Source organism: Miniopterus schreibersii, assembly GCF_964146895.1.
Source record: "Miniopterus schreibersii genome assembly, chromosome: 4".
NCBI lineage: Eukaryota > Metazoa > Chordata > Mammalia > Chiroptera > Miniopteridae > Miniopterus > Miniopterus schreibersii.
In genome coordinates this window covers 64,101,249-64,115,881 of record NC_138105.1, presented here as the reverse complement: position 1 = coordinate 64,115,881, position 14,633 = coordinate 64,101,249, and the positions used below count along the sequence as shown (strand labels likewise).

Below are 14,633 nucleotides of genomic sequence, written 5' to 3'. Positions count from 1 at the left end.
ACTGTGAACCGGAAGTTGGCCTACCTTGTGAAGGCACCTCTAACAAGTTGGGGCCACCCACCAGGTTCCAGAGACACCCGCCAGGTGTTTGGACACCCACCAGTTTCCAGAGATGCTTTTGCATCCGAGAAAGGGGTGCTTTTTATGACATTGCTTTCTGACTAATGCCAATAGTAAAAATCTGTCCAGTTGAACTCTGGACTATTAGTTTTACCTGTTCATTCTTCTGTTCTTTTAAAAATATAGATCAGAGGTCAGCACATTTTTTGTGTGAAGAACTAGACAATAATTTTCAGAGTTGCAATGGCCCAGCTCTGGACACAAGTTGCACACAAGGGTGGCATGTCAACAAGGGCGTGTGGCTATGTGCTAACTAATCTTTGCAAAAAACGGTACCGGGACCTGGCTGGTTTGGCTCAGTGGTTAGAGTGTCGACCCACGGACTGAAGGTCCTGGGTTCAATTCGGGCCAAGGGCACATACCTTGGTTGCAGGCTCAATCCCTAGCCCTGGTTGGGGCGAGTGTGGGAGGCAACCAATCAATGTGTCTCTTTCACATCAAAGTTTCTCTCTCTCTCTCTCTCTCTTCTACTCTGTTTGAAAAGCAATGGAAAAATATACCCTCAGGTGGGGAGGGGATTAAAAAACAACAACAACAAAACAGTACCAGGCTGTAGTCCGCTGGCGCATAGTCTCCTTTTTTGGCTTTCTTAGAAAGTTTATGCAGGGACAAAGCCTGCTGTTGCAAAGCATCCTAACTTGTCACAGCCACTTCTTATCTATGCCTGGGGTATGCTGTGATTTTGGGGGTTAGTTCCATATTAAGAGGGGAAGCCTTTGCCCTTCTGGCTGCTTTTGTCATAATTGGGTGTGGATTCTGCCTAATCCATCTGCACTGAATTAAAAGTTGGGGCTCCTCTCTACTGGGCTGTCCAATATAAACCCGGCTGTGGGGAACTCTGAACTAGAAGAGGGTAATATGCATTGGGATGGGTCTTTGCCTGTCCCCTCTGTGCTGTCCCAAGTGGTGGCCACCACCCTCCTGAGGCTCTTCAATCTAGGCAAACTAAATGAAATGTAAATGAGTTCCTCAGGTCAGTCTGGCCTAATTTCCAGTACTGAGCACCCATGGGAAATGCACCTAGCCCTGGCCAGGTAGGTCAGTTGGTTAGAGCATCGTCCCAATATACCAAGGTTACAGGTTCGATCCCCAGTCAGGGCGCATACAAGAATCAACCAATGAATGTATCAGTAACTGGAACAACCAACTGATGTTTCTCTCCCCCGCCCCCTACTCCCCGCCACTTTCTCTCAAATCAATAAATTTTTTTTTTAAAAGGAAAGCACAGATAGAGAGCATTTCCGTCTTCTGGGAGGTTCTACTGGATACTGCTGAGAGGACAATTATGTGAAGTGGTTATCTACCATCTGCATGTTTGCACAGCCTGCCTCAAAGGCTCCCTGGGCTCACCCACCTCACGGGGCCATTTTGGGGTAGAATTTCCTTCCTCACACTCTCCCCAGCAAGGAAGCAAAGGGACCCCTGTGTCCCTGTCCCCAAGCTGCCATTCAGATTAACTTTATTTTAAGCAAAATACATGCACATGTGAAGGGAGACGCCACCATGTACCTAAACCTCAGATGCCCTGGCCTTTGCCATTCATCTGGCTGTCAGAGTGGCCTTCCACAGCCCAACAACCAGAAGTTATAGGTCAGGGCATGTCAGAGGAGTGGCCAGCCCTGAGCAGAGGGCAGGGGTCACTCAGGGGGTTCCTCTGTCCACATAGCCCCACAGTAACTCCTGAGAGCAAAGTCTCCAGCTCAGCCAAGCAGGTCATGCAAAAGGGCACTGGGTGGACCATGGACTCGCTCACACCCCTGGAAGCTTGTGGAAAAGGCGGCCGGCGATGCCCTCCCCACTGTGGGCGAGAGAGGGCCTCCTGGTGAGTGGATGCTGCAGCGTAGGCACTCTGGGCATAGAGCTGGGCACAGTGTGGCCAGGCCCAGGGACATCCACAGTGACAGGAGCCAAGAATGGGGTGGTGCTCAGCCCCAAAGCACAGCACAGACTACCCATGGCCCCAGCTAGACAAACTCCAGCTGCCTCTCTCGGCCGGTTTCTGCTGTGACCTGCCCGCCACAGTTACTCATGGCGGGCAGCCGACCCTCAGCTACGTTGTTGCACTGGTTGGTGTTGTACTGGGACAGCCCCTCCCAGTCACCGTCCTCCCCAGCCGAGGGCCCCAGCTGCTCCTCACTGCCGCTGTCCCCGGCCTCCTCCACACTGGCCTCACTGCTCTGCTTCTCCAGGAAGCTGAGGTGGTGCAGGGCACCCCCATCTTCTGGGGACAGCAGCTCTGGGGCCTCCTCCAGCTCCGAGTCAGAGTCGTTGGAGGCAGCATGGGACTCTGGTAGGTCTGTAAGAGAGAGAGAGAGATGGAGAGACCAAGGAGAGGGAGGAACAGAGGGGGAAAGACGGAGAGACTAAGGAGAGACAGGGAGAGGAGAGACAGAAGGAGAGAAGCAGAGACAGAGAAAAAGAGAGAGACAGGAGGAGAATGGGAGAGGGAGAGACAGGGAGGTTTCTCCCATTGAGCACTCTAGGCCGAACTGCTCACCTGGGCCCCTGTCTTCAGCCTCCTCCTGCCGGGGGAATGCAGCTCCCTCGCTGGCCTCCGAGTAGGGTACCTGGAGCGACACCTCAGCCTGCTGGGTGGACATCCCGCACTGCAGGGGTGGCAGGGAGGTTAGGGAGGGACCTGGAATCCAGCCCTTCCAAGCTCCATAGTCTGTCTTTAAATTAGCCACATTTAAAAAATTCCTAACAGTTGTTACCATCCCCTGCATCTGAGATTATGAGGGCCCTGTTCCCATGTCATGAATGCCTGAGCTCCCCCAGCAGGGCAGCAGGCTCTGGCAGTTGGGCTGAGTCCTGCAGGGACAGCCAGCAAGGGAACTGCTATCCTGAGACCACACCAGTCCTGTCTCTGGAGACAGGGACCTGTTACCCAAACCATAAGAGACATCTGAAGATGGATAAAGACACAAGGCAAAGGGACAATACTAGAGCAGGACCCTGGCCAGGTGACTAGGCTGGTTGGAGCATCATCCTGTACACCAAAAGGCTGCAGGTTCAATTCCTGGTCAGGGTTTGTACAAGAGGCAACCGATCATGTTTCTCTTTCACATCGATGTATCTCCCTTCCTTCCCCTCTAAAACGATCACTTAAAAACACACACACACATATCCCCAGGTGAAGATTAAAAAAAAATACTAGAGCCAGGTGCTGCTTAGATACAAAACCTGCAGAAACAAAAACTGTTGGCTTAAAATTAAAACCCAGCAGCAAGGCAAAGTAGCAGGTTGGACCCAGCCCAGGGGCCAGCTGGAAGGCACAGGGCGAGCCAAAGCCTCTGTACTGAGGGGGGTGTCCCCCAGATTTGAGCCCACACTTTGTCAGTTCTTTGCTTAAAAGGCCCCTCAGAAGCTGCCCCTGTGGAAACCAGACACCTCCCATCTGTATCCCTCCATGAGCAGAGCAGAGCCTTGCACCCTCCCCTGAGGGGACAGCCTTGGGGTCCACCTGCCTCCTCACCTGAGCCCTACTCTCCTCTTCAGGCTTCTCCTCAAAGACCAGGTCATAGTGAGTGATGAGAGTCTCCACGATGCGGGCCTGGTGGGGGTAATCCACCAGGGAGGAGAGGGACACGGTGGCCTCTGTGGGCCGAGGCCGCAGCAGCGTGGGCCCGAACACAATGCCTAGGTTCCCGGGGGTCATCTTGTTGTCCTGCTCCACCTCCACAATCCTGGGGAGCCGGGGAGTGCAGGAGTGGGTGAGAGCGGCTCCCTGGACCCAGCCACCCTGGACCCCTGCCTGGCTGGCCCTCACCTGCGCAGGTGCCGTAGCAGATACTGCAATGAGGCCCGGTTCTCAGAAGGCAGGTCACGCAGGAGCTCCCGCAACCGGCCCACCATAGCCATGGCCACAGCCTCGCTCTCAGCCGTATCTGGACAACTCCGGGACACTGCCTTCGCCTCAGCCTCTGCCTTCAGAATGTCCTTGGCCAGCCCCACAAGCTCATGGTAGAGGCGGAAGGAGATGAGTGGCTCAGGCAGCTGCAAATCGACAGGTGGGTGTGGGGGTGGGGGGTGTCATCAGTCGTCCTGGTCCAGTCCCCTCCTGTCCTTCCCTGGCATCAGCCCTACCCCTGCCAGGTGCTGGTCCCATTCCCAGCCCATAATCAGACCTGCTCCTGCCCTGGCCACATCCCTGGCATATCAGCTCACTGCCCCAAGAAGCCCCACCTCTGCCAGGCACAGGTCCTGGCCCAGCATCTGCTCTTCCCCCATGGGGCTCACCTGGCGCAGGTAGAGTTTGAGGACATTGCTGATGTCATGGGGTGAGGCCTGTGACAGCTCCACCAGCTCCTTGCCATTTTCGAAGGCCTGACACAGCTTCTCCACGCGTGTCTTCACTCCATTCACCCGATATATGCCCTGTGGGGGCCCACTGTCAATCTCAGCCCACACCTGCCTTCCCTCCCTGTGCTTCGAGGATGGAGCCCCTGACGCTGTCCCCACAGTAGGTACCTTCATGCGCAGTGCCCGCTGCTCAATCTCACAGATACACTTCTTGACAATGAAGGGGACGCCATCGGGAGTGCCACGGGCCGCCTGTACAAAGTCCTGGCCGAAGAGCTGCAGGCGGCCCTGAAGTTTCTTGTGTCCACACTGGATGGCCAGGGTCTCCAGACACTTCTTGTGGCAGGCCAGGCAGCACTGGGGGCAGCACAGAGTGAGCGGAGAGCCTGGCTCCTCCTCCCCCTCCTCTCCGAAGCCCTCATGACCCACTCCCCACACGGCAGTTTCCGAAAGCACAGTCCAGGTGGTCATTCCCAGAGTTCCCTGTGCTCTGCATGGGACCTTCCAGCCGTCCCTGGGGCCCCCACTCACCTCCTCGCACTCAGCACCATGGAAGTAGACGTAGCTGTTGCACTCCCTGCACTTGGCTGGCGAGCGGAGCTTTCGGAGCCGGTGAGTACGGGCTGCCTTGGAAAGCCCCATGTGGCGGAAAGGCCCGCTAGGCACGGCCACTGGCAGCTCAGGGGTGATGCCATTGAGGTCAGCTGGGGGAGGGACAGGTGGTCATTGTCACCAAGGCAGGTCAGGACTAGGCCCCAGGTGAGAGTATAAACCTCCTCTCCCCTCACTGCCGGGGTCAGAGGCCCCCTTACACTGCTCAAAGGCTGATGTCCCTGCACTGCCTTCCTGGTCCACCAGCTCCTCGCTGGATGACATGGTGCCACTGGAAGACATCCGTTCGAACTTCTTAAAGTCCCCTGAGCAAGAAATAGGGGTGTCAGACACCCTGAGCCAGGAGGGAGTAGGCATCTGGTTGGCCAGAGGCTGCGCCAAGGGCCCTCTCTATCACCCTGGCCACATGGTGAGCTCTGCCCCCAGCCAGCAGGGCAGGTCCTTCACCTGAGCCAGGGCTGGGGTCCAGACTGCCATCGGAGTCTGGGTTGGAGATTGGCCATGACTTGTGCACCTGGTGTCCACGCCCACCTGCAGAATGGGGCATCTAGTGAAAGGCTGAGTGGGGCTGAGAAGGGCCGGAGGGAAGCCTTGCTCACCCCACGGTCCTGCTGGGCACTCACCCCCACTGAGAACTCACCCCTACGCTCCTTGGCAAGCAGCCCATCGCCGGGCCCACCTTCCTCTGGAGGGCTGCCGGCAGACTCTGCAGTGTCACCAACATTGAAGCTGCCTTTTCGGACACGCATGACAGGGGACCTGGTGGGGATAAAAGCCAGAAGCAGCAGCCATGATGGGGGTCAAAGAGGCATCATCAGGGCCGCCCCATCTCAGGTGAGAAGCTGGCTCCCAGGGCGCAGGCACGTGGTCATACCAGGTGTTGGTGGGGACGTGGGGCTCAAAGTCATAGTGCACATCAGGCTCCTCGTCGCGCTGCAGCTGGCGCACGTGGGACGCGTACTGCTGGCCCGGGTCATAGAGCTTGCTGCTCTCGCACAGCATCTGGAAGTGGACCGGCAGCGGGGCCGTCTGCATGTGCATCATCTGGTAGTAGGAGATGGTGGCCTGAGGGAGGGGGCACAGGTGGTGAGGTCAGGAGGCTGCAGGGGCAGCTGGGCAGCCTGCCCACAGCCAGAGCACGGGGGCACCCGGCACCCACCGACTTGATGGTCTGGTCGCTCTGCCGAATGACCTCCTGGATCTGCCGGAGCGCTGTCACCTTGGTGTCCTCCAGCTCCTGCTTCTGAGTCTTGGCATCTGCTACACATGTGCGGTATGTTGCCATGGCTTCCTCTGCCTGGGGTGGGGCATAGGGAGTGCGCAGAGAGGCCTTAGCCTGGGGTGGGTTCAAGCCCCAAACAAAAGTGGGAGGGCTTTCCCCACAGGATGCACAGCTTAGGCAAAGGCCTGGGGGTGGGAAACTTTGCACAGTGTGTCAGGAACTGCCCCCACTGGGTCTCATCCTCCACTGCCCCCTCCCACCCACCCTCACCTTGTTCTTGGCCTCTTCTTCCAAGCGCCGTCGCTTGTCCAGGGTCTTGGAGGCTGTGCTCCCTGCCCCAGGCCCAGTGCCTGCCTGCTCCTCCTCTGCCTTGGCCACCAGCAGGCGGGCCTTGTCATGGTCCTCGCAGCGCTGCACATAGCCCTGTTTGGCCTTGCGAAGGTTAGACTCTGCCTCTTGCTGTGGACGTGGGAAGAAAAAGATCATTTCCAAACTGTCCTCCAACTGGGCTTAGTGTCCCAGCTTCCTCCACTTTCCACTCCAGCAGACAGACACTGAGTCAGGCACCACCACCACCCATGTTGCTTGTGCTGACATCCCATGGCCCAGTGAGCAAACAGGCACCTGCCCAAGAACTGACAGTAGACTAGATGACACCTATAATGGGACCCCAGGAGGAACTGGTGTCTGGTGTGCCCATTTGACAGCCCAGAAAGCTGAGGCATAGCTAAGATCTGAACGAGGCACAGCCTACATCAACCCGACACCTACACCCACCCCCGCCAGAGCGGCTGGTAATGCACGCTCTCTTTCACTTCCCCTCTCACAGAGAACAGTGCAGCCGCCCAGGCAGGAAGTCAAGCACCCTCCGGGTGGGCAGGAAGGCACTTAGTCAAAACCCATGGAGCCACACCTTGCAGCCTGCACCCTCGTACAGTCAGAGGCTTAAACATAAAGAACTCGTACAGGTACTAGGAGAAACCATGGGGGAACCTTTTTTTTCCAATCCTCTATCAAGGATATTTTTTCCATTGCTTTTCAGAGAGAGTGGAAGGGAAAGAGAGAGAGAGAATCATGGATATGAGAGAGACACATCGATTGGTTGCCTCCTGTACCTGCCCCAACCAGGGGCAGGGATCGAGCCTGCAACCAAGGTATGTGCCCTTGGCCAGAATCGAACCCGGGACCCTTCAGTCCATGGGCCCACACTCTAGCCACTGAGCCAAACTGGCTAGGGCCATGGGGGAACTTTTTAAATAAAAAATTTCGACACAAGACATATAATCCAGAAACCATAAAGGAAAAGATTGCTTTGGCTGGTGTTGCACGTGCAGGAGACAACCAATAGATGTGTCTCTCTCACATCAATGTTTCTCTCTCTCCCTCCCTCTCTCTCTGTCCCTCCCTCCCTTCCACTCTCTCTAAAAATCAATGGAAAAATATCCTTGGTGAAGATTAACAAAAAAAGAGAAAAGACTATTGCTGACAATCACAGGTTTCTACCTGGTAAAATAGGCCACAGATAAATTCAAAAGTCAGAACAATAAACTGGGTGGGGGGAGTCTGTAAAACACACCATCAGGGGCTGAGTTCTCTAACATGTAAAGAACTCTGGCAAATCAATAAGAAATAGGCCACAGCCCAATCCAAAGGAAGCAAAGGATATGGACCTAGCTTCACAGAAGGGGAAAAGTCCAGTTTTGGCTCGAGAGGGTAGCTCATACACTCACACCCCAACCCAGCCATTCCCTTTCAGGGACAGATCTGAAATAAACGCTTGATCACAGGTCCGAAAGATGGGGCACAGGCTTGTCAGAGCAGTGATGTCTGAAACAACAACAGCTCAGCAACAACTAAAGTATCCATCAATAGAGATTTAGTGAAGTAATTCATGTGATCTCCACAGCTGAGCACCTCTAAAGGGCCAAGAAAAAGGGAGGAGGGTGGGCTGAGGTGGAGCAAGCTTCTGGATGTCAAGTGAGTATAAGAGACCAGGAGAACAGGGTGCTCAGTAAGTTGTCACAGAGTGTACAAAAGGTGGAGAAACCACAGCATGGTGCAGGACCATGCCTAGAATGTGCGAGCCATTCCTCCCCACCCCCACCCGCCCCCTGCCTGAAGGTACCAGCTTCCTCTGGGCACGGTGCCAGGACTCCTTGATCTCCTTCCTTCGCTTCTCATGCTCAAGCCGCCGCAGATTCAGGGGCTAGGGTGAGATGGGCCATGAGTAGGAGACCCTGGCAACCCCCTCCTAGCCCACCCTCCAGGGTGTAGCCCACCTGCATGAAGGTCTGGGTCTGCAGTGTGCTCACTGCCTGCACCATGCCGTGACCAAACTCCAGGTCCTGTTCCAGGGCCAGCGAGTAGATGGACAGGAGGGGCATGTGGGGCTTTGGGGGGGGGGCAGCAGTCAGAGGGGTGGAATAGCACCCAGGCCCTCCTGGAAGCCCTCCCTGGTTCCCTTAGGTTCCCTCAGCTACCACCGTAGCATAGATGGGGAGCCCCTTCCTTTTGGCACTTTTCAGTCTCAGAGACTCACACCCAGGCACGTGGCCCCACCTCCTGCATGACGCTCTGTCTGCAGTTGTGGACAATCTTCTGCAGGCCTTTGGCAAAGTCCATCTCTACAGGGAAGGGGAGTTAGTGCAGGGGGAAAGGGGAGTGAGCGGGAGGGTGTGAGGGGAGGAGGTCCTCCAGCAGATGTCACCCAGGGCCAGCACTCACCCAGTACAGTCCGCTTCTCCAGGTAGCCAATGAGGTCCTTCATGTACTTGGCCATGTTCTTAGCGTAGTGCAGGGCCACATCTACGCCTCCCTCACAGCGCTGCAGCAGCATGTCCACCTCCTCGGGCAGCAGGCAGCCTGCAGAGTGGCCTCTCAGCCTGGGCTCCACCCTCTACCACACCCTCAGTCCCAGTCCTCTTCCCCTCCATCCACCATTCAAGCAAATGCCTGCCCAGGGTGTGTGGCTCAGAGACTTACCGGCGTCACAGTCCTCAGCGCTAGGGGGGGTGCCCTCACTCCCCTGTCCATACAGGTTCTCCATGGACTGTGCAGGGGGAAACCCAGGTGAGTCCAGCCCTGTGCTAGGTCCTGTCTGATGCCCACCCTGCAGGAGACCATCACCACCCCCAGAGAGAGGAGGCCACCCCAGCTCACCTGGCTCGGGTCCCCAGGGGGCACTGACAGGAGGGTGCTGCTGTCCACTTCACCCATGAGGAACTCAGACACACTGCAGGGTGGGGGATAGTCAGCATCCAGAGGTATGAGGGCCCCACACACCCCTACCCCCACCCCAGGGGGCCCACGCTCACGTGCTGCTGAAGGAGACAGCGATGGTCTCCAAGGCCTTCTCAAACTCCTGCTTGTCTGCCTCATTGTTGCACTCGTAATGGAAGGCTGGCGGGCAGAGACAAGGACAAGGGGGCTTGGCCCACTTTTGGATGTGACCTCCCCTGTAACTCACTGAAGGGGGCCCTAAGCCCAGGGAAATCACTGGAGCAAGTGTGCCCATCAAACTCTTAGGTATCCTTCAAAACCCACTTCAAACATTCCCTCCTCCAGGAAGCCCTTCCAGTCAGAGAGCCCTTGCTGCTCTGTCCTGGTCAGCTGACCTTTAACCTTGGCAATGAGCGTGCCTGCAGCTGTGAGCGTTTCCACAGTGTTCAGCAGTGGGTATTTGCAGATGACCTGGCGCATCACTCGTAGGGCCTCACCCAGGCACTCATGGGCCAGGGGCCGGCGGGCCTCAAGGAGGTCTGCTGGGCAAAGCAAGTATGAGCAGGGAGGGAGGGACCTGGCCCCAGGGAAAAGCTGCCCACATGTTCCTCAAAGATCCTGTCCCCAGGTGGGAAAACTGAGGCAGAGGTGGGAGAGGGCAGCTGCCCAAGGTTCACTGTGGGACCTCCAGTAGGGCGCTGTCCCTCTCTGGGCTGTTGACCAGGGCAACAAAGGCCAGACCTTGGCCTAGGCAGTCCCTTCTGTTCAGAACACTTTCCTCATCCCTCCAGAAAGTCCCTCCTGTTTGTCCTTCAAGTTGCAGTCCTGATAACTCCTCCTCCATGTAGCCCACCTGGCCCTGTCCTTGCCTCAACCCCTCAGGGCTGCTCAAGGCTCTATGCAGCTCTCTCCCTTTCCTGCCTGCCTCAAGCACCCTATTATCTCACACTCTCCCAACAGCCATCCCATGAGACAGGCACTGTCATCCCCATTTTGCAGATGAGAAAACTGAAGCACTGAGAGGGAAAGTCATTTTTCAAGGATCATGCAGCTTTTCCACCTACACTGTTTGAAGGAATGAGAATGCCAAACAGGGATCCTGTCTGGCTTTATCTCGAGGGCAAAGGGGAGCCACAGACAGTGGTGGAGCAAAAGAGGGTCAAGGTTAGCTCTGCATCTTAGAACTGTAGTTTTAAATGTCCTCTTCAAATGTTCTTAAAAGTAGTGTGTGCAGGCAGAACAGTGTGTACGAAACACACACCATCCAATAGAAACAAAACCATAGCAGTGTATGTAAGGGGAAGGGACAACCAGGTGCTAAGACTCAGGAGGTCTGGGGGTCAGTTGGGAAGACAGCTCTGACACCTGTGGGCCTCAGAATTTGTGGCTGGTAGACCTGCTCAAAACCTAAGTGGAACCTGAAAATAGGTGCCTGACCCTTTTCAGGGCTGAGGACCCCTTTGGATGACCCCCGTGCCTTGAAACCTGGGGGAGTCCTGATACTGAGGCCAACTCAAAGAGGCAGAAAGGGGCTTCAGGAATCCAGGGAAGATCCTGGGGAAAGGGCAGTCCATGCCCCTTCCCAGGACACTCCTTCCACACACCCGGCCCCTGGCCCCTTGGGTCACCTGGTCTCAGCCACCTGGGTCCCTGCATACCCCCACCCAGGAAGCTGACTCTAGGGAAGCTGACTCCAGCGAAGCCTGGACAGGCCCAGGTTGGCAGGGCCAAGCAAAGCGCAGTAGCTGCTGCGTCCCCAAGTGCCACATGCTCCCAGAGGGCTGGGGACCCTGCGCCCTGCTCTGTTCTTTCACCTTGGGGCCCCACACAGCAGCACACTAGTCCTCAAGACAACTACAATATATTGAGATCACCTGGTAACAGTCACTAAGCCCAGGGCGTATCATTGCCCTGATTTACAGATAAGACACCTGAGACAGAGAGGGAGGCAGCTGGTCCAGAGTCTCACAGCTGGACAAGCAGGAGCAGCACCCACATTCTCAAACCCACATTCTCTCTGCTCCAGTCCTTTCTCTAGGCCCAGGATGCCCCAAGATGCCCCAGGCACAGAGAAGGGCCTCCTCAACCCCATCCATACCGCCTCCAGGACTCAGCCCCACCCAGGCCAGGCCTCCAAGGAAGTGCTAGAATAGGAAAGGAACTGAGATTAGAGTTTCCCCAGGAAAGAGCTCAGGCCCTGCCCTTCTGACCAGATAACCTTGGGGACTCCCACCCCCACCAAGAAAGGTCTGTGCCTCTACACAAAGACCCTCATCAGTGACCTGAAGGCGCAGAGGCAGCTGCAGGCTAAGGTCAGATCTGGTTCTGACCCCTCCTTGGCTGAGTGAGCCAGGGGTCAGGGCCCCACTCCTGGCCTTGGTTTTCCCATCTCTAAAATGGGCACCTAGGGTGAGCTGGTCAGAGTGCTTGGAGTGGTCCTGGCACTGTGGTTTCCGGGAGGAGCAGGCAGCACACAAGGTGCCGTGCCTGCCTGGTCTGAGGTGCCTGCCAGGGCTGCCAGGGACAAACAGGAAACAGATGAAAATAACTCAGCAGGAAGCCAGGCTGTCAGTCTTGTGGAGGAGAAAACGGAACTGCCATCCCACAGGCTGTTCACTCCTGCAGCTCACATGCTGTCCTGCCCCTTGTTCCTTCTGACTCTCTCTGTCATACCTCAGCCTGCCTCTAGCCCACCTCAGCCCAACACACGAATCTGACTTTGTCCTACCTCTGCTCTAACACCTTCTGTGACTCCCCACTGACCTCAGGATGACATCCAAGATCCTTCTGCCTGATGTCCTCAATACCTTCAGCTTCAAACACTTCATACACCAACAACACCCAAATCTTGTTCCTCCAAATACAATTCCATTTCATGTTTCTGAGCCAGTGCACATGACATCTCCTATGCCTCAATGCCTTTCCCTCCTAGTTGCCACCAAGCTCCTACACATCCCTGAAAGCCTTAGTTGCAGTAGTTCCTTCCACAAAGCTCTCCCTGTGACCACTTTCGGACCCTCCCCAAGTCCTTCCCTCTACCCTGCCTTGACCCCGCAGGGTTTGGGATATCTGTATCCACCTTGGCCTTCCACCCAGGCCTCAGTGTCCCTGCTGGCTCTCACCATCATGTAGAACATACTCCTTGAGCTTCTCCAGGCCCTCAGCAAAGCGGGCCACGTCAACCAGGAGGTGGGAGATGTCTTCCACGGCATCAGGGCAGGGCCCCTCAATGGGTGGTTCAGCGGGGCTGGCTGCTGTCAGTGGGCTTCGGTGGCCCCGGCCTAGCGTCCAGGAACCGGCACCGGACAGGGGGAAGCCGGCAGCGCTGGCATGACGGCTCAGGCTCGTGGGCCTCTTGAGCGTGCCTGTGGCCTTGGCATTGGAGGCCACACTCAGTGGCTCCACGCTGGGTCCCTGGTACAGAGCATCGGCCCCATCTTTCCTGGGCAGCTCCTGGGGATTGGGGGGGTAAGGCAGGTGCTCTGGCCCAGGTACTACCTCAGTTTCCCCAGAAGTGAAATGGGACTCTGGGGGGTCTTCAGTCTGACTCTATGGGAGTCAAAGGCCAGAGGTCAGAGGGCTGAGATTTGGGGCTATGCCCCTCCCACATCTGTTACCCAACATCCTCTTCCCCAGCGCTTTCACAAACAACGTCTGCCCAAACCACAGCCAGGGGCGGGGCCTGCGGGGGCGCGGGCACCCCACTTCCTGGTGGGGGAAGGAGGACCAGAAGAGGGTCCTGGGCCCTGTAGCCCACCTCAGTCTGTGGCAGACACACCTAGGCCCTCGTAAAGACACCTTTGACAATTCCTATACCCTAATGGTCCAAGAGACCCTTAAGTCCCACAGATCCTCCCAAACTGTGTACACCCCTGGGCCCTGGAGGCCCTACACCCGCGGATCCTGTTAGATGCTCTGCTGTGCTCTAAACCTTCTGCCCAATGATGTGCCATAGCTCTCACACCCAACTGCGCCGGAACCCCCAAATTCCCTGAGCCCCATCCTACAGAGTCCACAACCAAATGCCACCCCCCACCCTGGCACCATCACTCCACTCCCTGGATCCCGCAGCCAGCCCTGGACCAGACGAGGGAGGCAGTGGCCATCCCAAAGGGCTCCTACCATGAGCTGAATGCCAGGGTCCTGGCTGGTGCTGCGCGGCCCCTGCAGTCCCGCCCGGTGGGGGCTGTAGCTGGCGTGAGCCCCCCACCGCAGGCCCAGCATGTTGCCCCCGGGCCCCTGTCCCGCTGCCCAAGCAGAGGGAGCACCCTGTCCCCCTGTTGTTCCAAGGTCTCCACCCACTCCTCCCCAAAGAGGCTAACTCACCCCCGAGGGCTGCGGGCTGGGGCTTCCCGCCCGGTTCTTTTTCGAGATAGAAGGGGTTTTCATGAGCTCGCGCTTCTTCCTGGAGAACATGGTGGGGCCGCAGAGCAGCCCAGGCAGGCAGGCTGGGGTAGGGCAGGCTGGGGGTCTCAGTGCTGCAGTGCCCGGAGCTGACCACCTCAGGACCACATAGTCACTAGCCACCCCCTCCCCAGCTGTCAGGTCCACGTGACAGGCCCTGCCCTCATTGGCGGGCCCTCCCCCCACAGGAAAAGGCCTCCGGAGGCAGTGACGCAGACTCCCCCCACCACCCTCCTAGGCCTCAGCCTGCCCCTCCACAGAGTGGGCTTGAAGGAGGGGTCTCAGGCCCCGCCCCCACCCAGGCCCCGCCTCCAGCTTCCATTTTTAGGAGCTCTGCGTGTGCATTGGACTGGGCGCCCCCTCCTGGCACCCGCAGGCACAAAGACCCACACGGCTGACTGCACACACGCTGACCCTCACTCAGACACAACCAAATGCAAGCAGGAGTACAGACGCAGGGACATGAACACACACAGGGACACTGGCACGTGTGCACAATGACACACAGAGACAATGAACCGCAGGGACACTGATGCACACACATGCTCAGACTCCGCGAAGTTCTACAGATGAAATGGATGACCTGGAGCTTTGCACTCAGACCTGGGACACAGACACCTCCCTTCAGTCCCCATGTCCCCTCATGAGCATCCCTGCCCTATGTCCCCAGGCAACCCCTCACCCTTGCAAACCCGAAGGCCTGGGCTACACAGGGCATAGCAGGTCACCCCCTCAGCCTGGTGTCTGCACTGGC

General features: G+C 57.1%; 1 protein-coding gene across 2 annotated transcripts; it reads right to left on the bottom strand.

Moving 5' to 3' along the window:
* Positions 1 to 1,333: 1,333 nt before the first annotated feature.
* On the bottom strand, positions 1,334 to 14,142 carry ARHGAP45 (Rho GTPase activating protein 45). Of its 2 annotated transcripts, XM_081133972.1 has the most exons (23): positions 13,802 to 14,005; positions 12,598 to 12,928; positions 9,871 to 10,014; positions 9,571 to 9,655; positions 9,416 to 9,488; positions 9,239 to 9,305; positions 8,981 to 9,118; positions 8,816 to 8,880; positions 8,536 to 8,646; positions 8,382 to 8,462; positions 6,527 to 6,715; positions 6,194 to 6,331; positions 5,909 to 6,099; positions 5,675 to 5,793; positions 5,482 to 5,565; positions 5,235 to 5,339; positions 4,954 to 5,126; positions 4,591 to 4,779; positions 4,360 to 4,497; positions 3,890 to 4,116; positions 3,596 to 3,806; positions 2,618 to 2,726; positions 1,334 to 2,416 (listed from the first exon to the last, which is right to left on the bottom strand). In XM_081133972.1, the coding sequence occupies exons 1-23, from the start codon at positions 13,889 to 13,891 to the stop codon at positions 2,085 to 2,087; spliced, it is 3,390 nt and encodes a 1,129-aa protein (XP_080990098.1). In that variant the 5' UTR covers positions 13,892 to 14,005; the 3' UTR covers positions 1,334 to 2,084. The 2 variants fall into 2 exon arrangements, with proteins under 2 accessions (XP_080990098.1, XP_080990099.1); XM_081133973.1 differs by lacking the exon at positions 5,482 to 5,565 and having other exon boundaries at positions 13,802 to 14,142.
* Between the last annotated feature and the right edge of the window lie 491 nt (positions 14,143 to 14,633).